Here is a 24,032-nt window from a genome sequence, read left to right on the forward strand (position 1 = left end):
TCCAATTAAGCGTTACTCCTCTTGATTCGACTACCAAGGTCACTGTACCCCAAGGACTTCGTAAAAAGGTTTTGGCGTGGGGTCATGACTCCCTTACTGGAGGGCATGCGGGAGCACGAAGAACCCTAGACCTGATTAACCGCTTTTACTGGTGGCCTGGTCTTCGGCGTGACATTGACCTTTACGTTGGCTCATGCCCCACGTGCGCCCTGCAAAAGCCTCTGATTGGCTCCCCGAGGGGGTTATTACAGCCATTACCCGTTCCTACGGAACCTTGGACACATATTGCCACGGACTTTATAGTAGAACTTCCATCTTCTCGCGGCAAGACGGTAGTATGGGTCACAGTGGACAGTTTTTCTAAGATGGCTCACTTCGTGCCACTTGCTAAACTTCCTTCTGCTACCGAGTTGGCCTCTCTGTTCTGTCATCATATTTTTCGCATCCATGGTTTACCTCAAGACATCGTTTCAGACCGTGGTCCCCAATTCACCGCTCGGTACTGGAAAGCTCTATGCAAAAAGTTCAAGATTCAGTTAAGTTTCTCTACTGCCTTTCATCCACAGAGCAACGGCCAAACTGAACGAATGAACCGGTCTTTGAAACTATTCTTGCGAGCTTTCATCAATCATAGACAAGACAATTGGGTGGATCTGTTGCCCTGGGCTGAGTTCGCTTACAACAATCACGTACATACTGCTACTGGAAGGTCCCCCTTTCAGATCGTCTACGGTAAACAGCTGAAACCACCTTTGCCAGTTCCAGTACCTGTCTCTTCTCCTGCCGCCCAATCTAGCGCTAACCAACTGGGGAGGCTCTGGACTTCCACTCAACATCGTCTTCAAAGGGTCGCACTCTCTTCTAAACGCTATGTAGATCAACATCGAAGACCTGCTCCCCAGTATCTTCCAGGAGACAAGGTATGGCTCAGTACTAAGAATCTCCATCTTCGTCAACCTTCCAAAAAGCTTGCACCTAAATTTTGCGGTCCTTTTCGGATAGCGGAGAGAGTGGGTTTGGTATCTTACCGCTTACGGCTGCCCAGCACCTTGCGCATTCATGACGTTTTTCACGTCTCTCTACTGAAACCACTCATACTCTCAGGATTCCATCCTCGACCACCTCAGTCTTCTTCAGCTCCCACGGACGATGATCCCACTTTCCAGGTACGGGACGTTTTGGATGTTCGGTTCCTCAACCGACGGTGGGAGTATTTACTTGCATGGGAGGGATGCGGAGACGAGGACAATACTTGGGAACCTGCTCGCAACATCTTAGACAAATCTCTCCTGCGCCAATTTCATTTGGACCATCCCCATAAACCCGGTCCTTTGAAGAGGGGGCGTAAAGGAGGGGGTACTGTTGCGATTCCGGTCGCCAGGCTGGCGACCGGCTCCCTACCTTCGGGCCGACTTCCCCAGCGCTGCCGCGTCCCTCCGTCTCCGCCGCGCTCCTCCGGGGTCCGGGCCTGCCCGGCAGCATGGCAATGGCGTCTCCCTCGTGGAGACGCCGCCGAGCCTCGTTTCAGCTCCTCCCCCTGCCCAGGAACGCGCGCGCGAGGGGACGGCTTTTGTAGGTCCAGCACCAGGAGGTGCTGAACCGCCCACAATCTGACGTCAGACGCTGGCTCCCTATTTAAAGCCAGCTCAGTCTCTCCTACCTCGCCTTGCAACGAGGTCGCTCCTGTGAGTGCTTAGTTGCTTCCTGCTGGATCTTGCTTGCTCCTGTTGTTCCTTGGTTCCTGTTTGTTCCTGTGTTCCAGCGACGTTCCGGTCCTGCCTTGTTCCAGTTTCCTTGTTTTGTTTGTTCCCTGCGGCTTCGTTCCAGTACTTCCAGCTTTCGCTTGTCTTCTGCCTGCCTCGACCACTGGACTTCTGCTCGTCTCACTTGTCTTCTGCCTGCCTCGACCACTGGACTTCTGCTCGTCTCGCTTGTCTTCTGCCTGCCTCGACCACTGGACTTCTGCTCGTCTCGCTTGTCTTCTGCCTGCCTCGACCACTGGACTTCTGCACGTCTCGCTTGTCTTTTGCCTGCCTCGACCACTGGACTTCTGCTCGCCTCGCTTGTCTTCTGCCGGCCTCGACCCCCGAACTCCTGCCCGACTCTTCTGACTCCTACCTTCGGATCTCCTAAGTCCCAGCGACCCGGACCCCTACGGGCTCCTCCTGGGGGGGTCTCGGGTTTCCAGGGTGAACTCTATCTTCGCTGCACCTGCCTTGTTCCGCCTACCGGCTCCTTTCCAATCGACCGGAGTGTGTTCTCCAGTCAGCCGGCCCAAGGATCCACGAATTCCATTCTTCACAACACCAGGAGCTGGAGTTACTGCAGAGAGGTGAGAGGGCTGTGCCGCGGGTCTGCCGCGGACGGCATGCGTAACAGTTTGTACCTTTACGTAAGTTATTATGATTTTGTAATTTTCCCTCTTTTTCTTACCTTTTTTAAATTTTAATCATTCTGTGTATTACATTGGCAACATATAAAATTGTCATGCCAATAAAGTTATCTGAATCTGAAATACATCACACTGTGGAGCTTACTGATTTGCAAATGAGAACTATGGAACAGGACCGGCAGGCTAACAGTTTTAATGTAACAGATAAGCATAGATGGCTACTGCAATAAATAATAGCAGGGTAACTTACCTGCAATCAAATCTGCAACATGTAGGTATTGTGATAATGTACATAAGTGAGATCAAGAACAATGTCCAGCATATGGAAAAACATGTAGGTCATGCGGTAGCCTAAATCATTTTGCAAGAGTGTGTCTATCAAGTAAAAGGTGAAACGTAGCAAGTAAAGCTGCATAAGTTGGAAGAGACATCAGAGTCAGTTGATGCAGACTTGTTCAGTACTGATGTGATCTTCTCAAAGGAATGCTCAGACACTATGCCAACAAGAAGACACAAATGGTTTGTCACTCTCAGATTAAACAATAAACTGCAATCCTGTCAGAGGGACTCCAGGGAGATGTAATGTCATGTGTCCAGGCCTGGATTTAGTCATTGGCAACATAGCAATTGCCTTAGGAGCCAGATTAGTGAAGACACTAAATACCCAAGCCGAACAGTAGTACAACTCTGCTAAGGAAGAGCCTGCTCCTGCGGTCTATTTCAAAGAAGCACTTATGACACTCTACGTTTTAGGGGTGTGGTGGGGGGGGGAGGGTAAAGGAATTTCCCCCAATTCCAATCTCCAAGGTCTCCCATCCCCTACTCTCCAGCCCTGCATGTGTCTGAAAGATAAGATGAAGTTGGTACTGAGGATACAACTAGAACTGAATGACACAAAATTGAAAGCATATTCAGAAGAGCTCATGATATGTCATATGGAACTTTTTCACATGGGATGTTGTGTTTCCTACAAACACTAATACTGCCTTACCCTAGACCACTGCAACTCACTTTATGCAGGTCTCTCTCAATATTCAATCAAATCCCTGCAACTTGTCCAAAACTCCGCTGCCAGTCTACTGTCAGGCATTAAATCCCATGATCATATCACCCCGCTTCTAAAAAAAACTACACTGGCTGCCAGTTCAGCAGCAAATCCAATATAACCTCGCAGTCATTGTACATAACCTACTCAATAATGTTTCCTCACCCTGGATCTGCTCCACCGTCAAACTTTACACCTCCTCCAGAACTCTGCGCTCTTCTTCACAAATTGTACTAGACGTGCCACCAGCTCGACAGCTCCCCCCACACCGGGAAAGGGGTTTTTCCATTGCCAGACTGTCAATGTGGAACTCCTTACCAACCAAACTCAAAAGTATAAAATGTTCAAATGATTTAAAAAAGACATTAAAAATTCTCCTATTCAAGCTACCATACCCAGCATTGGTTTGACTGAATTCTATCCAGTAAAAAATGCATGTCTAAGATCTTTAGGCAGTGGTCGTTCTATTTTGTTTTAATTTGCGGTTTTATGTTATGCCATAAAGGAATATTGCATATGTATGATTGTTACCTGCCCCGAACTGCGGATGGTGCAGGATACAAATGGTTTCAAATAAATAAATAAATAAATAGATGGTTCAACATGTGAGCATCTTGGATTGATCCAGTTCACCATTCTTGCTGGATGAATCTGCGTAGAACATCAGTGCACCAGACAGTTGTCAAGACAGCAGCAGATCAATGCATAAGCTGATGTGTTTCATGGACCAGTGGAATCTGTTCCAAGAGAAGTCCATTTTGATCCCAGTATTTTATTAATCCAATGTGCTCCATACAATATATCAGTAGCTATAAAGCCAGATGTAAAAGCACAGCTGGACAGATATGAAGGTGGTCATCTCGCACCAGAGACCAAGCCAACTGACTAGATAAGCAACATGGTTGGAGTAAGGAAACCAGAGAAGCTGAAATTTGTATCGATCCAAAGTTTCTAAACCTAGCACTGAGTCTGATGACAACCTTCTGGATCCCGTGGGTCAGAAAAAGATGGCTCAAGCTGGAGTCTCAGATGGCTCAAGCTGGAGTCTCCCGTGGGTCAGAAAAAGATGGCTCAAGATGGAGTCTCAGTAGCACCAGAGGTGTATCAGTGGAAACAGCACAAACTTAGCAGAGCTCAGTGGTTTTGAGACAGTAGCGGATGACATCCTCATTGTGGACTGCGGTGACTCTGATGAGGAAGCAGATCACAACCACGATAACAAGCTGTTGGCCTTAATGGATCGATGCAGGTACATGAATTGTGTTTTCTGCACAGAGAGAACGTGCTTTGGGGCAGATTTTAGTACCTACGCGCAGGCGTAGATTTGTGTGCACAACCCAGCGCACACAAATCTACGCCCAATTTTATAACATGCGCGCGCCGAGCCATAGGGGAGCCCCGATGGCTTTCCCTGTTCCCTCCGAGGCCACTCTGAAATCGGATCGGCCTCAGAGGGAACTTTCCTTCCGCCCCTCCCCACCTTCCCCTCCCTTCCCCTACCTAACCCGCCCCCCAGTCCTACCTAAAACCCATCCTAACCTTTATTTTGGAAGTTGCGCCTCCCTCCGGGCAGGCGTAGGTTGCGCACGCCGGCCAAGTGCCGGCGCCCGATCCCCCGGCACGGCCACTGTGCCGGAGGCCTCGGTCCCGCCCCCACCTCTCCCCTTTCACAAAGCCCCCGGACAAACGTGCATCCCGGGGCTTGCACGTGTCGCCGGGCCTATGCAAAATAGGCTCGATGCGCGTAGGGCTTTTAAAATCTGCCCCTTTGTGCACATTTTGTATTTTATACATAGAAAACATCTTTTTTGCACATAAATCATGATTTGTTCTAACTCTTGTTTTCTGCGCATAAGTCTTGGTTTATGCATGCTAATCATTTTTGTGGGCACATTTTTGGGTTTGAGGGCTTTCTGAAAACCCCCAGTGCATTAGTGAGCCCTCAGCTTACTGCATCAGGAGATCTTTTTCTTAGCGTGCCGGTAAAAAAATGTTCTTTGTATGGCACCAATTAATATGTCCTGATTTACTCCAGAGGTACAAAATCACCAGTAGTCAGTCTGGCAGGAGAGGCCCTCCTGCATTTCTATGATCACAGTTTTCCGAGGACTGTCATTTGGGGTTTGAGTCTCCTGATGGCAGTGAGGGGGGATGGTTGTGCCATGGAGCTGATGCATGCAGGACTCCAGGGAACGAGATAGAGGACAGTTGCACATTACACGGACACTGAAGGGTTAAGCTCGGTGTGTTCCTTCATGGAGATGGTGTTGGCAGTTGGAAAGCGAGGCAGAAATGGGGAATGATGGGAAAAGAAATATAGGATCCAAGGTCTGGTCTGGTTAAGGGGGCACTATCAGAGCACTATTAGGGACAAAGTAAGGATTTTTGGGTCCCTGGCACTAAATAATCAAGGCCCCCAACCTACCTAAAATATGGAAAAAAGTATATATGTACATACATGTATATTTTACTTATATATACACAGAGGGGTCAATATTCAAAAACACACTGAGCGGGTAAGGTAACTGTTGCGTGCCCCGTCCGCGGCAGGCCCGCAATGGGCCTACTCACCTCCGGTGCCTAGCTCCCGGTCCTGGCCCATCTTCCCTCGCGGCTGTGGGCAGCTGCCTACGCTCCCAAGCCTCTGTTGTCTCCTCGGCCGTCTCTGGCTCCACTGCGGATCTCCCCAGCTCCCGGCGGGTCTCCCCATGTGTGCCGTGGGGAGACGCCGCCATCCAGCGTCCTGCTGCCCTCTAGGCGCACGCGCACCTTGCTGTCTTTTAAAGGGGCTGCGGCAGGAATCCAACCCGCGGCCCCGGCTGATGACGTCACCAGTCCCTGCTATTTAAGGCAGGGCCCGCCACTAGTTCCTTGCCTTGGCAACAGGTCTCCATACTTGTCGTGTGCTCATTGCTTGTTCCTGACTCGTTCCTGGTCCCTGCCTAGCCTTGTTTGGACTGACCTTTGGCTTTGACCTTTGCTACGCTTTGGACCACGCTCAGGACTGACCTTTGGCTTTGACCCTTGCTACGCTTTGGACCATGCTCAGGACTGACCTTTGGCTTTGACCCTTGCTACGCTTTGGACCATACATGGACTGACCTCTGACTTTGACCCTTGCTACGCTTTGGACGAAGCTCAGGGCTGACCTCAGGCTTCGACTCTCACTCTACTTGACCTCCGTTCCTCGCCTTACTCACTGCCTGCTCTGACGCCAGCCTGCCCTCCATTTGTCTCCTGGTATCTTCCTGAACTTGGCCTCCTCTGGCTCTGGCCTACTACTACCCAGGCATCACCTGTTCTTGTTCCTGGTCCTCTTTGGTGCTTGGGTCTCTGGATCCCTGCCTCGTCCGGACCTGCTGCAGTCTTCCTGTTACCTCTTCGGGTCCCCGGCTATCTACCACTTCTCCAACAGGGAGTCATCTGACGGAGGCCCACCTAAGACCAGCCGGCCCCGGCACCCAAGGGCTCAACCTGCGGGGAATGAGGGCTGGTATTGGCGAAGCTCCAGTTGGCCTCCGTCTCCCAGCCAGCTCCGCCTCCCAATGATGGGGACACATAGGGCTTGCCCTGCTGGTAGCGTCAACCCCCAGGGAGGTGGACCCCTGGGGCCAAGGGTCCACCTCCAACACAACAGTAACTGGGTATATTTAGCCAGTTATCTTTACATAGATATTGAACCTCACTAGTTGTGCAACTGAATATCCAGCTATATATACCTGCTCAATATCAGTGGGTAGATTTAGGCCTGCCATTTGCGAGGCCAGGGTTGCCCCATAAATTTGAAAGACTGCCCCAGGAGCACCTCCACCTGGCTCCTTTTTTTACCATCTTGCAATTTTAACTGCACAAATCTAACCGGTTTAAGGGGCCACACTTTAAAACAGATTTACCGGACTAAAATGCTTTTTTAGCCCTTGGTAATGTCTCCAATCCAGCCCTACTCAGTTCTTTGCCTGCCTCCCCCCCCCCCTTCCTTTGTACCTTCAGAAGTGGTGGACAGCAACTCTCTCTCTGTTGGAGTCCAGGGGTGATGCTGAGCCACAGCTGCTGTACTTCTTGCATGGCCAGTGCATACACTGGCAAATTCTCTCCTCACCTCTTCCACCATCTCATCTCTCATTCCCACTATCCTTCTCCCCCCTCACCTCTTCCAGCTCTCCATAGCTCTCTCCCTTCTATCCCTCGCCCTTCATCAGTCCCCTTTTGGCTTTCACGGCCCCTTGTCTCATTTCCATGTTGGCTCAGTTTAGCAGCGGCAGCTGAAGCATGCTCTGCCACGGCAGTAATACAGAACAACTGTGAGCATCCCCCATGGCAGTCCTTCCTCTCCTCTTCCTTCCTTCCTGCTTCTTTTTTAGCCCAGAAGCATTCTCTTCTGGGAGAGGAGGAGGAGAAGGAGGGGCCGCCAGGGGGATGCTCAGAGTTGATCTGCACTACTATACCTGCGACGCTACCACTACCACTCCGGCTCTCCCTTTGGCACTATCTGTTGTTAACTGGGTCCGTAGCCCTTCACATCAGACTGAAAATGTAATGAAGATCAGTTAAGGCTCTCCCTCTGTCTTGGGCAGAGAATGCTTATCTCTCTCTCTCTTGGAGGCAGGATCCCTTCGTTCGAGGTCCCGCCCCCCCCCCCCCCCCCCCCCCCCCACACACACAGTCCGTGCTCAGACAACATAGGCGTTAATCTGACAGTAAGCGCAATGAACCCTACACCACAATCTGGTGTTTTGAGAGGTACCTGGGCGTCTGCTTGAAGAGTAGAGTTCAGAATCTGAGCTACTGGAGTCATTTGCGTTACGAGTGCAGGGCGCTGTCACATCTGTCAGAGAATAAGAACATCTTTTTGCTCTTACAAGTTATTTGGGATAGATGTACTAAAGGGTTTTCCCTTTGGGGGAAACATGCTTAGTCCATCTGGCCCATTGTGAGCCAAAGGAGTATGCCCGTGAATATGACAGCAATACTAAACATGTCAGAAAACACGTCCCACTACCATGGGTGCACAAAGGCCATCACCCTCACTGACCCTTCTTGCTGCCAGGTATCATCACATTCTTTCCCCTCCAATGAGCGAGCCTCTGACTTAGACCACAGTATCACAGAGAGTGACACCCTGACTATGGATGAGTCCAGGAAGCCAGCAGGAGTGCTTTTCATATCACAGAAATGTGCTAAGTGTCTCATGAGTGATTTGAATGGAAAGGTGAGTTTTAAATTGGAGATAAATAAATACATTTCTATTTCACATAACACAGTAGGTGTCTCCTTTCTACCCCATGTAACTTTGTATGTGTCTCCTTTCTATTTAAAAGAATCCGAGTGTATCTCCTTTCCACCTCTCAGAATATGTTCTATGAATCCTTTCTATGTTTTTTTAGCTGTGGGGATTAATCATTTCTATCTTATCCAAACAGGAAAAAATATATGTACACATTGCATATACATTTTATTCTTTTATAAATAGAATACAGGGCCATGATTTGTAGCACTGCCACTATCAATGGACTCTAAATATCTAACAACTGGATAGAAATCGTGGTAATAATATGACAATCTTGTATATAATGAACCACGTTTAATGCAATGCCAAAACATTGGACATTTTAATCCTTAAAGTTGGCAGTACAATAAAAACTTCTTTATTTCGCAAAACAACTGAAAGAAATAATTTACTGAGATATCATAGTTTCCATCCAAAAGCATTTAAAAATGGGTTACCCGTAAGTCTATTTTTCCATTTAAGACGTATTTGCTCTTTAGATTGTGACTTTAGACAGCAATCATATATTTTGGCCAAAAGATTTTTGGAAAGAGGATACCCACTTTCAGCAATATGGGCAGCATATAAACGAGCATGTTATTCCCCTAGACAATCTTTGTTGGAATATCAATCTAAAAAATCAATACAACGTGATGTTTTGGTGTTGCAACATACGGACCAGTCAGCTGCTATTATTAAGAGTGTTCAACAATATTGGCATATATTATCTTTACACTCTGTCTTTTCGGAACCTCCGCTGATCTTGTTTCGGAGAGGTTCAAATATAAAAAACTTTGTTGTGCGGGCTACACCTACAGTTAATCAAGTGACATCACAAATGGTTGGTCATAAATCGTGTGGTTGTTGTGATATGTGCAATTCAACTATTGAGGGGCTCTCTTGGCAACATCCAGTTACTAAAGAAATTTTTCGGAGAAAATTTTCATCTGACTGCAATACACTTAATGTAGTCTATGTTATACAGTGTGATTGTCCTTTATTATATGTTGGACGCACTTCTAGACCAATTAAAGTTCGATTACGGGAACATCGGAGTCGCCTCAATACAAAGAATGTGGAAGCCCCAATGGTTCAACATTGTTTGACAACAGGTCATGATTTTTCAAATCTGGTATGGACTGTTATAGATCATGTTCCAACCTCTTTACGTGGAGGTGATACGCGTTCCTTATTAAATTATAGGGAACAGTATTGGATTTTTAGACTGAACACTGAACATCCGTTTGGAATGAATGACACCATTGAATGGATGTCATTACTATGAAGAAATACCATCTATTGGCTGCCATTAAAGCAGGAAGTGGGTTGTGATTGGTCTGAGTTTGAGTCAATTAAAGCTTTAAATACTCCTCCATTCATTTATATGGCGGCTCCATTTTTTGAAGTATACCAGAAACGCCAAGAGGAAGTTTATCCGCAGAAAAATGTATGTATTTAAAGTTTGTGATAAAAATGCAAGATAATTATGAAAAAAACTATCAATGGACTAGCATTATTCTTGAACTCATTAAATAAATGTGTGAGTATAACTCTTAGGACTTGCATAAATCCTACATCTCCACTAGCTGACTTTCAAGAGGCTGACTTAGGGAACCCAGCTGTGTAAGTGTGAAAATGCAGGTGACAGCACGTGACTTACAGATCAGAGCCAGCCCTGTAGTAAGTAGAAGTCAGAGAGAGCAAGATGCTAAAGAATGTCTGGCATTATACATACCACAGTTGTCCAGCTGTTCCACCACAGAGGACGTCTGGTTATTGCTGCTCACATGAGATTTCCTCGAGTTCCTGCTTAAACAGAGACAGATGAGCAAGTCACCTTCTACAAAAAGCATTAAAAAAAAAAAAAAAAACAGGGGAAAAGTTTGCTTGACCAATTACGCTGAGAAATTCACAAAACATGATAACTTTTTTAAGATGTACATGGAAAACAATTTAACCAAGGGATCCTGAATGACCAAGATGCTGAGCCAAGTCTAGACCAAGTATTTCAAAACAGTTTTCCAAATAATACAGAATGAAGAGAGATCAGAAAAGAAAGTGAAGCCTTAGGAAAAGATTTTGGTACTGTCGCTGTTTTGGGCAGGGAGTTCAGAAACTGAGAATTCCTAAATGTAAGAAAGTGCTCCTTCATTGTCTATTGTTCTGCACAGGCAGAGCTATCTTGCTTGTTTGGAAAAGCTTTCACCAACTAAAAGTGACGAGTATGGGGTTTTTAGGTCCTGTAACTTGGCAACCCATCCGGGTGGGGGTTACTAGAGTAAAGGCTGATTTCAACATAGCAAAGAAGAAAATCCATGTTGACTATGCAAAAGCTTGCTGCAACAAATAAATTCTTACGCAATTTATGAAACATCTTTGTACAAATTTTAAAAGCCCGGCGCATGCTAAAGCCGGGAGATACATGTAGAATTTGGGCTGGTGCACGCGTACGCGCGTTTCTCCCAGTACTACACACACAAATTGTTTTTCTGAAAAAAGGGTAGGGCCTGGATGTGGTCTGGGTGGGACAAGGGCGTTCCAGGATTTATGAATGAAACCAGCGCGTAAAATACTTACGTGCACAAGCGCGCCAGGGTCTCCTACCGTGTAACTTATTTTCTGCTATGTGTAAGTCCTAAAACAAAAATAGCTAGGCTAGTCAGCAGGGTTTTAAGGGTCGTGGCTAACAGGGTAGAAAGGAGGCTGATTAACTAGGGAGGTTAAGACGTGCTATCCTTTACCTGGGCAAACTGGGAACGAACTGGGGAAACTGGTAATCACGTCGGCGCGCGTCTACTAAAATTCCCCCACCTATGCGGTAGAGGCAGCATTTGCGTGCACATGCGCGCATCCATATAAAATTGTGTGTACACGTACGCTCGTACAGCCTATTTTATACCATGCGCACATATAAGTGCGCATGTTATAAAATGGCCACAACCTTGGCGTGAGCCAGCATGTGCACCCGCATGGCTATTTCAAAGTTACCTTCCTTGTGAGATGGAACTGCTCAGAGAAAGAGTTCCATAACACCGGTCCCGCAACTGAAAATGCTTTTTCGTGAGTCTCTGCAAGATGAGCCTGATGCAGAGAAGCAACATCCTATAGACCTCTGAGTGAGGACCTGAGTGTATGCGTGGGATTAGAAATGCCTAACATTGCATTTGTCCATGGAAAGGCATTTTCACTTAGCATTTTGTGAACCATCATGGTTATCTTATGTTTAATCTGCCATTCAATTAGGAGCCAATGTAATTCACACAGACTCAGTGTAATATGTGCCTGCAGGCCCTGACACAAGATCATCTTGGCTGCTACATTCTGTAAAGCTTCTAGCGCCCTTAGTGCATTTGTTGGCATCCCTATAAAGACTGAACCATGCCAGAAAACAACAAAGCCTGATGTACAGAGCAAAATTCAGACAAGCCTAACAAAGTCCTTAGTCTGAGCAACAGTCGCAGCTTAAAAAAAAAAAATCCCGTTTTGACAACAGCTTTTACATGATCACATATAGCCAGATTTGAATTTAGAATGACTCCCAAAATTTAAACCTGTGAGGAAATGGGTATCATAGTATCTTCAAATCTAAATGAAGAAGGAACAAATAATTTACTCTACAAAGAATAATTATCTTGGTTTTGTTCAGACTGAGGACAAGCTTGTTATGAAGTAAACTATTGCTTCACAGATGAAAGACAGATTGACAGTATATCAAATGTGATAGACCATGTTGACAGGACAGGAATAAAAAATTGTATTTCATCAGCATACAAGCGGTATCCTGAACAAAGCCCAGTTAAGAGCCTACACATAGAGGCCATATAGACATTAAAGAATGTGGCTGAAAGAGTGGAGCCTTGGGGAACTCCAGTAGTTACAGGATGCCAATTTGAGGCATATGTGCCAATTCTTTTTTTTTTTCAATTCTTTATTTTCAATTTTTGAAACAATTCCCAAGCATTTAACTCTTGTACAGAAAATTTGACGTTGGTACAAATAATATTCCAGGAAATATAACAGTTTAGGTATTCCATATACAGTACTCAACATCAAGCTTATAAGAATTTTGGGGAGGCAGAAAGGGAGCATCCATAAAGCAAACCTTAATACTAGAAAGAAAAAAGGGCCACATCATCGAGTAGTGCTAGTGCTATCTTAATTTACTTGAGCCGGGCTAGTAACTGGAGCTACTTGGGAGCGCGCCTCCAAGAAGGCTCTGAGCTGTTCAGGCTCATGAAATATATACTGTACATTCAAATACCTTACAGAGCATTTACAAGGGTACTTTAATATATAACTAGCCCCTAACTGTAGAACCTCTGAACACATCATGAGAACATTTTTACAACGAATTTGGGTTGTCTTCATAACATCCGGGTAAATCCATATAGGTCGACCAAAGAAAAGTAATTGCCTGTTCTTAAGAAAAAGCCTCAAAATTTGATTGCGCTCCAAGAGGAATGCAAAGGAAATCAATAGAGGCTTTCGTTGGGAAATTTCTATATTCGAAGTTTCTAATAGAGTGGTTAAATCCATACTTCTTGTTTGATTTCCCTCTGGTTCCATTTCTTCAGCTTGGGCCTGTTGTTGTAAATAATATGCTTTAACTATTACAGGATTAGCAGTTTCTGGAATTTTTAGAACCTGTTGCATGTACATTTTAAAAAGTTGTAGGGGGAAATAAATTTCATCACCGGGAAATTAAGCACTCTCAAATTGTGCGCTCTAAGCGCATTCTCCACCCCTTCAATTCTTTTATTCATAACTTTTTCTGAAACAATCAGTTTCTGTTGGATATTTTCAGTAGAAGTAATTCTTCTGTCTAATTCCTCTGCTTGTTTGCTATAAGATGTAATAAGGTTGTTATTAGTTACAGTCTGGTCCCTTGTAACTAGAGTCACTTGCGATAAAGTCTTGATAGAATGCTCTATCGACTTCAAGGCAGTCCAAATACCTTCTAATGTTCTATTTTTTTTATCATAGATGGTTCTAAACCTGCTGTCAGGGCTCTTAAGTGGCCTTCTCCCGTTTCCATGTTACTGCTCTCCCTCTGCACAGTACCTTGTCGTGTAGCTGCCATTAGCCCCTGTCGTTCTCTCAGAGTAACATCCGAAATCACCACCTCCGTAGCTCTTCCCGGGGTTACACACCTCACTCCTTCCTTCTTTCAGTTCTCTCCGGGGCTTGTCTCTTGGTCAGTGGCTCCTGCTCCACTTCGAAACACCGTCGAAGGAGTCCCCACCACTTCCAAGGCACTAGAGGGTGTGCCGTTGTTTGCCGGGTGAGCTGACCTTCTCGGCTCTCTGGGGCTTAGTGTGGTGTCAAGGGTCAGGGAGGAAAATGCTTGCTCCCGCATCATTCCTCCAGCGACCTGGCTCTCTGGAGTTGAATCAACCAAGGGTAAGTCATTCACCTCTCTCAATTTTCCTTTTCTTTTTGTACGGAGCATATTTTAAGAAAGAATCAAGAAAAAGGTATATGCCTCTCCTCGAGCAGAATCTTCCCATGGTCCTACTTGGTGGCGGCCATCTTGCCTCCGAGCTATGTGCCAATTCTGACCTATTGAGACCTCCCCCAGAGACAAAAGATCTGAACCAATTAGGGTTTTATTGTTTTCTTATTGAATTATTAATTTTTTAAGTGAATTTTATTTCAGCCATATTTATACAATTTATTTTAGCATGTGGTATAATTATGAATTGTATTTTAATTTGTTGTAAGTTGCTTTGAGTGGTCCTTTGGGACCAAGGAATCGGGATAAAAGCATATAGAAAAGATAAGATCACTGGTACCATCTAGCAGTGGCCCACATTGAGATAAAATATTTTGCTTGTGGAGCAGAAAAAAGTCAGTGCAGGAAGAAAAAAAAGAAACCCTTAGGGCCAAGGATGCAGAATGTAAGCATAAAGATAAGATCAGTGGTGCTATTCCCTCAAACTAGCAGTAGTCCACATTGAGATGCAGTATTTTGCATGCGAAGCAGATAAGAGTCAGTGAAGCTGTCAGCTGTTTAGAAATTTTTATTATGTTTATTAATACAGTTGATGTTTTATATTTCCTGATTTTGTTGTTTCATATTTTATGAAGAATGGTTATGTTTCTGTTTTTCCACTGTTGCACTGAATACATAGTCTAGCTTGTTGCAGTTTCCAGTTCAATTTTTGTCTGCACATTTCTATTTATACTTTATGGTCTGTTTATTCTCTTTGGCGAGGGTCTATCTGTTTTCTGCCTGTATAACCGAGGTGAGGTATTCTGCTAGCATGTAGTTTCTGTGTAGAGATCTATAGCAGCCTGGCTTGTTTTGTTTTCCTAATAGGAGGTGTATTGGTGCTGTAGACTCAGAGTTTGGTGGAATATTTCCAGTGCTGCCTCTTCATAAGTAGGGATGCTACTGTTTGAGTCCTTGGAGTCAGTGCTGTTACGGGTATGACAGCATTGCTATATATGTTCTAAGTTTCTTTTTGTTAAAGTTTTGTGTTACTTCACAAAGTGTCTGGCACTGGAAGATGTCTGTGCTACTGTTGCTGAGGTGAATACAGAATGTGCCAGTTTATTTTTTGTAAGGTGAATTGTAAGGGTCGACATCCTAGGTCCATTGTTGGGAGACTTTTTGTGGATGCAGATGATGTTATAGAACAAAGTGTAGGATTTATATTGAGATTCTATCCCTTCTTGCACAGACTTTAGACTTCAATCTCATCATATAGAAGAATTGGTTGAATGAGGCTATCAAATAATTGTAATGGTTGTTATACTGGAAGGTTGAAACTGGCTGATTTTTTTAGTTGTACAGAAAGATGTTAGGACTTTTTCTTATTGCATATTTTATAGCCAATTTAATGGCAGGGGATGTGATGTATATAAATGTCACTTTGGTTTGTTCCACTGTTGCTTCCCCCCCCCCCCCCCCCCAAATACTTCTGTCCAGAGATGCCACTGCTTCCGCTGGGAAGCTCTTTTATGGATCTACCATCCTTCCTATGAAGAAACATTTCCTGAAGAAATAAAAAAAGCAGTCTACAAACAGATGTACAAATAAAGCCAGACCTTCTTTGGTGGTAAATGTAAGGAATTAAAGAGGATAATTTTATGTTTAAATCTGTTTATTAACATTATAAAAAGTGAACAAAGTTGGCCTGAAACATATGGTACATATTGTACCCTGATATATACCACATGTTCATTTAATGTTTTACATTATTCAATACATAGGAACCAGTCCCAACCTAACCTCCCCTCTCCCAACCTCCTCCCCACCCCATCCCCCCTCCTTTGCTGAGGGCATTGACTTACAGTAACAAACATAAGTTAGTAATCTATGTCATTCAGTATTTGATTATGAGCTCTGTGAGGCAATGACATTATGTAGGGCATCCAAACATCCATTGTTCTTTTTTTTTTTAAGCATGAAAGAAGAATGCTTGCTCTAAAGTACTTCCATAATCAATAAATTGTGAATACTATTGCACCACTGGGTCAAAGAAGACTCATCCAGTTGTCTCCAGACACATAGAATGGCTATGGTTGCCAGAATAAAAACTTTATTGATCCACCAAAGATTGGGTCTAAAATAGTTTCCCTCTTGTTGGTTCTTGTACCAGCTGCTCCATGAAGCAGTCCTGATGTAACATTAACCCAGTCAATAGGGTAATTGAAATCACCCATTTTTACTGGGGCACTAATTTTGTTAGCTTCCCTAATTTCTGTTAGTATTTCATCATCTGTCTTTTCCATCTGGCCAAGTGGACAGTACTACACCCCCCACTGTTATTCTATTCCCCTTCTCACATGGAATTTCTATTCATTAAGATTATACAGTGCATTTTGTTTCCTGCAGGACTATTTTTGTGTTTGACTCTTTGCCCTCTTTAACATATAGTGCCACCCCTCCACCAATTTGGTTCATCCTATCATTGCAATATAATTTGTACCCTAGTATCATACTTTCTCAATGATTATCCTCCTTTTACCAGGTCTCTGAAATGCCAATTATATGTACCTCTTCATCCAGTGCTATACACCCTAACTCTCCCATCTTTTGTTTCAGAATTCTAGCATTTGTAATACAGACATTTCAAAGAATGTTTTTAGTTTGTATTAAACTGCTTATCAGTTGACAGAGATAATTTGGAATCTTTCTGTTCTGTTTGCTCTTCACTTAAAGGCACCTTGTTACTTTAGCATTTATTGCAACCACTATAATCAGGAAGTGCTAACTTCCCAGTTTTGTTAATATCCTTCAAAGATACAACATTCTGAACCTTGCGCTTCTGAGCAACTATCAGCTTTGTCCTATCATGTAGCTTAAAAGCTGCTTTACCAAGATCACGTGATGTGGTGAGTCAGGGCGGACGTGCTAGCGCTGGCTCCAGGTGCCATCCTCCAAAAATCAGGTGAAATCCACCACATCGAGAATTCAAGTTGACTCATTTTTCAGATTGGTAAGATCAGCTTATGTCTATTGATACATATATGCAGAAATCGCCTTTGATTGTGCTCTTAAAAGGGGAAAACAAGAGAAACCGCGAGTGCTGGCAGAGAAGATGGCCAGCGAGGCTGAGAATTCAAGTGAGTGTCCCATAAACAACCAGGCAATAGTGGAATTGACTACAGTGCTGGTGGCTGCTTTAGATGGCAGGCTAAATTCTAACTCTGAGCAGATATCAGAGCTTAAAGTGGCATTTTCAGATTTTGGCCAGAGACTGGATGTGACAGAAGGGAGAGTCTCTCTGACAGAGGATGAGGTGACGACTATTACAAGCAAAGTTGCGGCTTTTGAAATGATAGTAAAGAAGCAGGAAGAAAGAATGGAAGATATTGAGAATAGGTCTAGATGAAATAATGTAAGACTAGTAGGGCAAACGAAGAATGTGGAAGAATACAATTTAGTGGGGTTCTTGGACAAATGGCTACCAGAGGCTCTAAATATCCCAGAACTTATGGGGAAGCAAAAAATCGAAAGGGCACACAGGCTTGGCAGTAAGAGCGAAGGGGAAACTAGACCCTGCATAACAATAGCCTGTTTTATGAACTGGTCACAAAAATAGCTGATTATGCAATCTTTTCATTGAAACCAGGAAGTGGTTTACCAAGACATATCGATATGTCTATTCCCATGTAAAGAGTTCAACCCTTTATGTGCCACTTTGATAAAGAAACAAGTGAAGTTTGTGCTGCAATACCCAGCACATCTCCGTATCTTTTGCTGATGTTGGGAGACTAACTGTGTAAGTGATTCCTCATTAGATTACAAAGGGGTCAAGTAAAATGAAGGGTAAGGGGACTGCATGTCTCTGTAAGTAACTGCATCTGATTGATGTTTGGAGAGTCTTAAACCTCAAGTTTAAGGATTGCATTCATGTCTCTAGACCACACAACTAGATTGATTATATTTTGATATCTCATGAATCGTTGACAGAAGTCACTAAAGCGGAAATTGGTCTCCCGGTAATTTCAGACCATTCCTTGATATGGGTAGACTTCAAATTGGGGGAGAAAGATATGGGGGAAAGAATATTGAGATTCCCTAGTTATCTGTGGGATGATATAGATTTTCATATATTCCTACATATGAAATGGAAGGAGTTTAAAAGTAATAATAGTCAACAGTCTGATTCTTCTGTACTTTTCTGGGAAACCAGCAAGGCTGTGATGAGAGGGGAATATCATCATATACAATAGGCAGAAATAAAAGATTAAATAAGTTAATCTTACAATTAGAAGAGAAACTAAAAATGGCAAAAGAAGCACTGGTGAAGAAGGGCTCTAATAAGCATAAAAAAGACTATAAACATATTTTAGAGAGTTTAAATACAGTCTACACCCGAGAGCATAGAGAATTTTACAATGTACAGAACAATTTTTTTTGTTATGGCAATAAAGTGGGAAAGTATCTGGTGAATGCAGTTAAAGTATGGGGGGGGGGGGGGGAAGGGAGCCATCATATATTAAAAAACCCCTTAAAAACCCTCAGGGTGATACTGTATCTAAAAGTGCAGATATCTGTGCAGTATTCCACACTTTTTATGAAAAACTATACTCTGAGGATAGATCAGGAGGTCAGAGAGAGGAGGACATTTTTATTCAGGACTTACCATTACCTAGTATGTCACGGCAACAACTAGAATTTCTAAATCACCCAATTCAGACAGCTGAAATTCTTCAGGTTATCAAAACTAGTAATATCTGCAAAGCACTGGGACCTGATGGGTTTTCTCATGACTATTATAAGATTCTAAATCAACACATTGTTGCCCCTATGGGGAACCGTTTTCTAAAAGCCCTTAAGGACGATTCTTTCCCCTCAGGTTTTAATAAGGCATATATAACGGTGTTGGCCAAGGCAGGTAAAGACTTACTTTTCCCAGCTTCATACAGGCCCATTTCCCTGTTAAATTGTGATCTGAAGATCTTTGCCAAAATCTTAGCAGATAGATTAAGTCTGATTATCCCCTCTATCATTTCTAACCATCAAATGGGGTTTGTTAAAGGGAGAGCTGCCTGTTCCCTTATTGCGAAACTGACTTTGGCGATGTCGGTCTGCAAATCCAATAACATACAGACTGTGGCGATAGGCTTTAACTCTGAAAAAGCCTTTGACAGAGTCTCTTGGCCATACATGTTCTCGGTCTTGAGGAGATATAGCTTTGCTGGGAATATTTAAAGTATTGTTACGATTTTGTGAATCCTTGATGGTTAACAGTCTTACCTTTAGGCCAAGAGGAAGGATATAGGGCGGTAAGTAAGATGGTGTCCACCCGGCCAGCTAAAGCAGACCAGGAATGATCCAAATCCAGTCCTGGGTAGGGTGGTAACTGGCCAGAGTAGTCCAGGACCGGTCCGGGTCAAGGCAGGTAGCAAGGCAAGATAATCCAAGTCCGGTCCGGGTCGAGGCAGGTAGTAAGGCAAGAATAATCCAAGTCCAGTCCGGGTCAAGGCAGGTAGCAAGGCAAGACAATAAATGGAGAGGCAAACCAAGTCAGGCAGGGAGACAACAGTATCTGAGAAGAGCACCAGCACAAGACAGCCTGTAGCTGAGGCAAAGCTATGCTGAATTCGAGGCTTTAAATACTGAAGTTCTCCCATGTAATTTGCTGGACTTCCGGGAGTGACGCGCTTAAAGGGGGCGGGGCCTCAGCCTGAAGCGTGTAGTGTGATGCCGCTGCCTGCCAGTGACGCCGCGTGCTGGAAACGCCGAGAGCCCGGGACCCTGCTGATCGTGAGTGGTAACAGTACCTCCCCCGCAAGGCTCTCTCCTCCAGTTCCCCGGACCAGGTTTATGAGGAAATCTTTGGTGAAATCGTTGAAGTAAATGAGATGCGTGGATATTCTCATGTGGCTCCCAAGAATTCTCCTCAGGACCAAAATTTTTCCATGATATTAAGAACATAAGAACATAGGGGCGGATTTTCAGAGCCCTGCTCGCCTAAATCCGCCCGGATTTAGGCGAGCAGGGCCCTGTGCGCCGGTGCGCCTATGTTCAATAGGCCTACCGGCGCGCGCAGACCCCGGGACTCGCGTAAGTCCCGGGGTTTTCCGAGGGGGGCGTGTCGAGGGGGCGGGCCCGATCCGCGTGGCGTTTTAGGGGCGGGACGTAGCATTTCGGGGGCGGGCCTGGGGGCGTGGTTACGGCCCGGGGCGGTCCGGGGGCGTGGCCGCACCCTCCGGACCCGCCCCCAGGTCGCGTCCCGGCATGCTAGCGGCCCCGCTGGCGCACGGGGATTTACGTCTCCCTCCGGGAGGCGTAAATCCCCTGACAAAGGTAAGGGGGGGGTTTAGACAGGGCTGGGCGGGTGGGTTAGGTAGGGGAAGGGAGGGGAAGATGAGGGGAGGGCAAAAGAAAGTTCCCTCCGAGGCCGCTCCGATTTCAGAGCGGCCTCGGAGGGAACGGAGGTAGGCTGCGCGGCTCGGCGCGCGCCGGCTATACGGAATCGATAGCCTTGCGCGCGCCGATCCCGGATTTTAGCGGATACGCGCGGCTACACGCGTATCTACTAAAATCCAGCGTACTTCTGTTTGCGCCTGATGCACCAACAAAAGTACGCCAAATCGCGCTATTTGAAAATCTACCCCATAAGAAATTGCCATGCTGGGTCAGACCAAGGGTCCATCAAGCCCAGCATCCTGTTTCCAACAGAGGCCAAACCAGGCCACAAGAACCTGGCAATTACCCAAACACTAAGAAGATCCCATGCCACTGATGCAATTAATTATACACCAACTAACCTCTTTCCCTTCACAAACAATTCTCCAACACCTACTAATTCAAGGGAAAACCTTGCTCGGTGGTTTTTTTGTACGGTGGCTTTGTACAAGGATAACCAATTTTTAGTTATCCTTCTTGTTTGCCCCGTCTATTATTCTTTATTCTTTATATTTCTTTTTTTCTATTTTTCTTTTTTTCTTTTACTTGTAAAATCCCTTCTCCCCCGGCTACTTATCCGACCCACTTGTCTGTTCTTATTATTATATACTTATCAAGGCCGCCGCCCTTGTCGCTTCTTATGGGTTCGAATCTGCCCGCCCGACATTGGCCATGTTTCGGCACCATGTGCCTGCTTCAGGGACTGCGGGAGAATAATCTACTGTGTCCAAACCGGGTTCACAGTGTCAATATTGCTTTTTTAGTACCCCGTGTATAAAGTGAGTGGTTTGGACACAGTAGATTATTCTCCCGCAGTCCCTGAAGCAGGCACATGGTGCCGAAACATGGCCAATGTCGGGCGGGCAGATCCAAACCCATAAGAAGCGACAAGGGCGGCGGCCTTGATAAGTATATAATAATAAGAACAGACAAGTGGCCGGGGGAGAAGGGATTTTACAAGTAAAAGAAAAAAAGAAAAAAAGAAATATAAAGAATAAAGAATAATAGACGGGGCAAACAAGAAGGATAACTAAAAATTGGTTATCCTTGTACAAAGCCACCGTACAAAAAAACCACCGAGCAAAGTTTTCCCTTGAATTAGTAGGTGTTGGAGAATTGTTTGTGAAGAGAAAGAGGCTAGTTGGTGTATAATTAATTGCATCAGTGGGATCTTTTTGAACCCAGCTACACTAACTGCACTAACCACATCCTCTGGCAACAAATTCCAGAGCTTTATTGTGCGTTGAGTGAAAAAGAATTTTCTCTGATTAGTCTTAAATGTGCTACTTGCTAACTTCATGGAATGCCCCCTAGTCCTTCTATTATTCGAAAGTGTAAATAACCGATTCATATCTACCCATTCAAGACCTCTCATGATCTTAAAGACCTCTATCATATCCCCCCTCAGCCGTCTCTTCTCCAAGCTGAACAGCCCTAACCTCTTCAGCCTTTCTTCATAGGGGAGCTGTTCCATCCCCTTTATCATTTTGGTTGCCCTTCTCTGCACCTTCTCCATCGCAACTATATCTTTTTTGAGATGCGGCGACCAGAATTGTACACAGTATTCCAGGTGCGGTCTCACCATGGAGCGATATAGAGGCATTATGACATTTTCCGTTTTATTAACCATTCCCTTCCTAATAATTCCTAACATTCTGTTTGCTTTTTTGACTGCTACAGCACACTGAGCCGACAGTTTTAAAGTATTATTCACTATGATGCCTAGATCTTTTTCCTGGGTGGTAGCTCCTAATATGGAACCTAACATCGTGTAACTACAGCAAGGGTTATTTTTCCCTATATGCAACACCTTGCACTTGTCCACATTAAATTTCATCTGCCATTTGGAATCCCAATCTTCCAGTCTTGCAAGGTCCTCCTGTAATGTATCACAATCCGCTTGTGATTTAACTACTCTGAATAATTTTGTATCATCCTCTGATTTTCCTGGAGTCCAATATTTCTTTAATCTCATATTGTGTGTTGTCTTGTATCAGAGGGGGAGTCATTTTCTTGATTCTCTTGGAGGGCCAGGACAATATTGCCGGTTTAAGTAAAGAGATGTGAAACACGTTGTGGATACGAAGAGTAGGAGGCAACTGGAGTTTAAAGGAAACTTCATTAATCTGTTTAATAACAGGAAACGGTCCTACATACTTAGGTGCAAATTTTAGAGATGGGGTACGTAACTTGAGGTTCTTAGTGTTTAACCACACCAAATCTCCTGGCTGAAGGGAAGGTCCCTTTCTCCTCCTTTTATCAGCCTGTTTCTTGGTTTTACTGGAGGCTTGTAGCAACAGTTTTAGAGTCTCCCCCCAGAGTTTGGTCATCGATTGCACCATGTTCTCCACGACCAGACAGGATGAGGGTGTAGCAATGGTGAGAGGAATCCGCGGATGTCTCCCAAAGACTAAAAAGAAAGGTGATGTTCCACTTGCTTGGGTAACATGATTGTTATGTGATAACTCGGCCCAAGGTAAAAGGGATGCCCAGTCATCATGTCTTTGCATCGTAAGAAGGTCTTAAGAGACTGGTTGGTGTGTTCAGTTAATCCGTTGGACTGAGGATGATAGGCTGATGAAAATTCTAACTTAATCTGAAATTTCTTGCACAAGCTTCTCCAAAATTTTGCCGTAAATTGCACCCCTCTGTCTGACACAATACTTGAAGGTAAACCATGAATACGGAAAATGTGTCGTACAAAGAGTTGGGCCAATTCTGAGGCAGAGGAAGTTGGATAAAATGGGCCATTCTAGAAAATCGATCAATAACCACCCAAATTACCGTATTCCCCTCAGACGGAGGAAGGTCGGTTATAAAGTCCGTGGGGATCTGTAACCAGGGTTTCTTTGGAATTGTCAGAGGCTGCAATAGTCCAACCGGGCGTTGTCGCAGAATCTTTTGGGCAGCGCATGTAGAACAGGATTCCACGTAACTCTTCACATCAGATCTCCATTGTGGCCACCAATAATAACGGGAGAAAAGGTTTCCAGTTCTGCTAATGCCAGGATGTCCCGCATACTGGGAGTCGTGAGCCCATTGAAGAACTTTTTGTCTAAGTCGCTTAGGTACTACCGTTTTCCCCACTGGAACCGTAAAAGTGGCTGCCACCATTATCTTAGCTGGATCAATTATATGGCGACATGTTTCCAGAGTATCCTCCGGAATGAAACTTCGAGACAATGCATCTGCTCTTACATTATTCTTTGCGGCCCGAAAATGTATCTTGAAGTCAAACCGGCTGAAAAACAACGCCCTACGAGCTTGTCTGGGATTTAAACATTGAGCCTGTGATAAGTAGGCGAGATTCTTGTGATCCATGTAGATATTGACAGTATATTTGGCCCCCTCTAGAAGATGTCTCCATTCCTCCAGTGCTGCCTTGATTGCCAATAATTCCCTTTCTCCTATGGCATAATTCCTCTCTGCTGGAGAAAATGTTTTGGAAAAATAGGCACAGGTA

At 44.7% G+C, this 24,032-nt stretch overlaps 1 protein-coding gene across 1 annotated transcript in view; it reads right to left on the bottom strand.

Annotated features, from left to right (window-relative positions):
* The window catches only part of LOC115086154, a 101,369-nt gene that overhangs the window by 57,808 nt on the left and 19,529 nt on the right, over positions 1-24,032 (bottom strand). Inside the window, exons 2-3 of the mRNA XM_029592656.1 lie at positions 10,439-10,509; positions 8,182-8,262 (exon numbers count right to left, since the gene is read on the bottom strand). Of these exons, the coding sequence (XP_029448516.1) occupies positions 8,182-8,262; positions 10,439-10,509 (152 nt within the window). The remainder of the gene's footprint in view (positions 1-8,181; positions 8,263-10,438; positions 10,510-24,032) is intronic.

Source organism: Rhinatrema bivittatum, chromosome 2 (genome assembly GCF_901001135.1).
Source record: "Rhinatrema bivittatum chromosome 2, aRhiBiv1.1, whole genome shotgun sequence".
Taxonomy (NCBI): Eukaryota; Metazoa; Chordata; class Amphibia; order Gymnophiona; family Rhinatrematidae; genus Rhinatrema; species Rhinatrema bivittatum.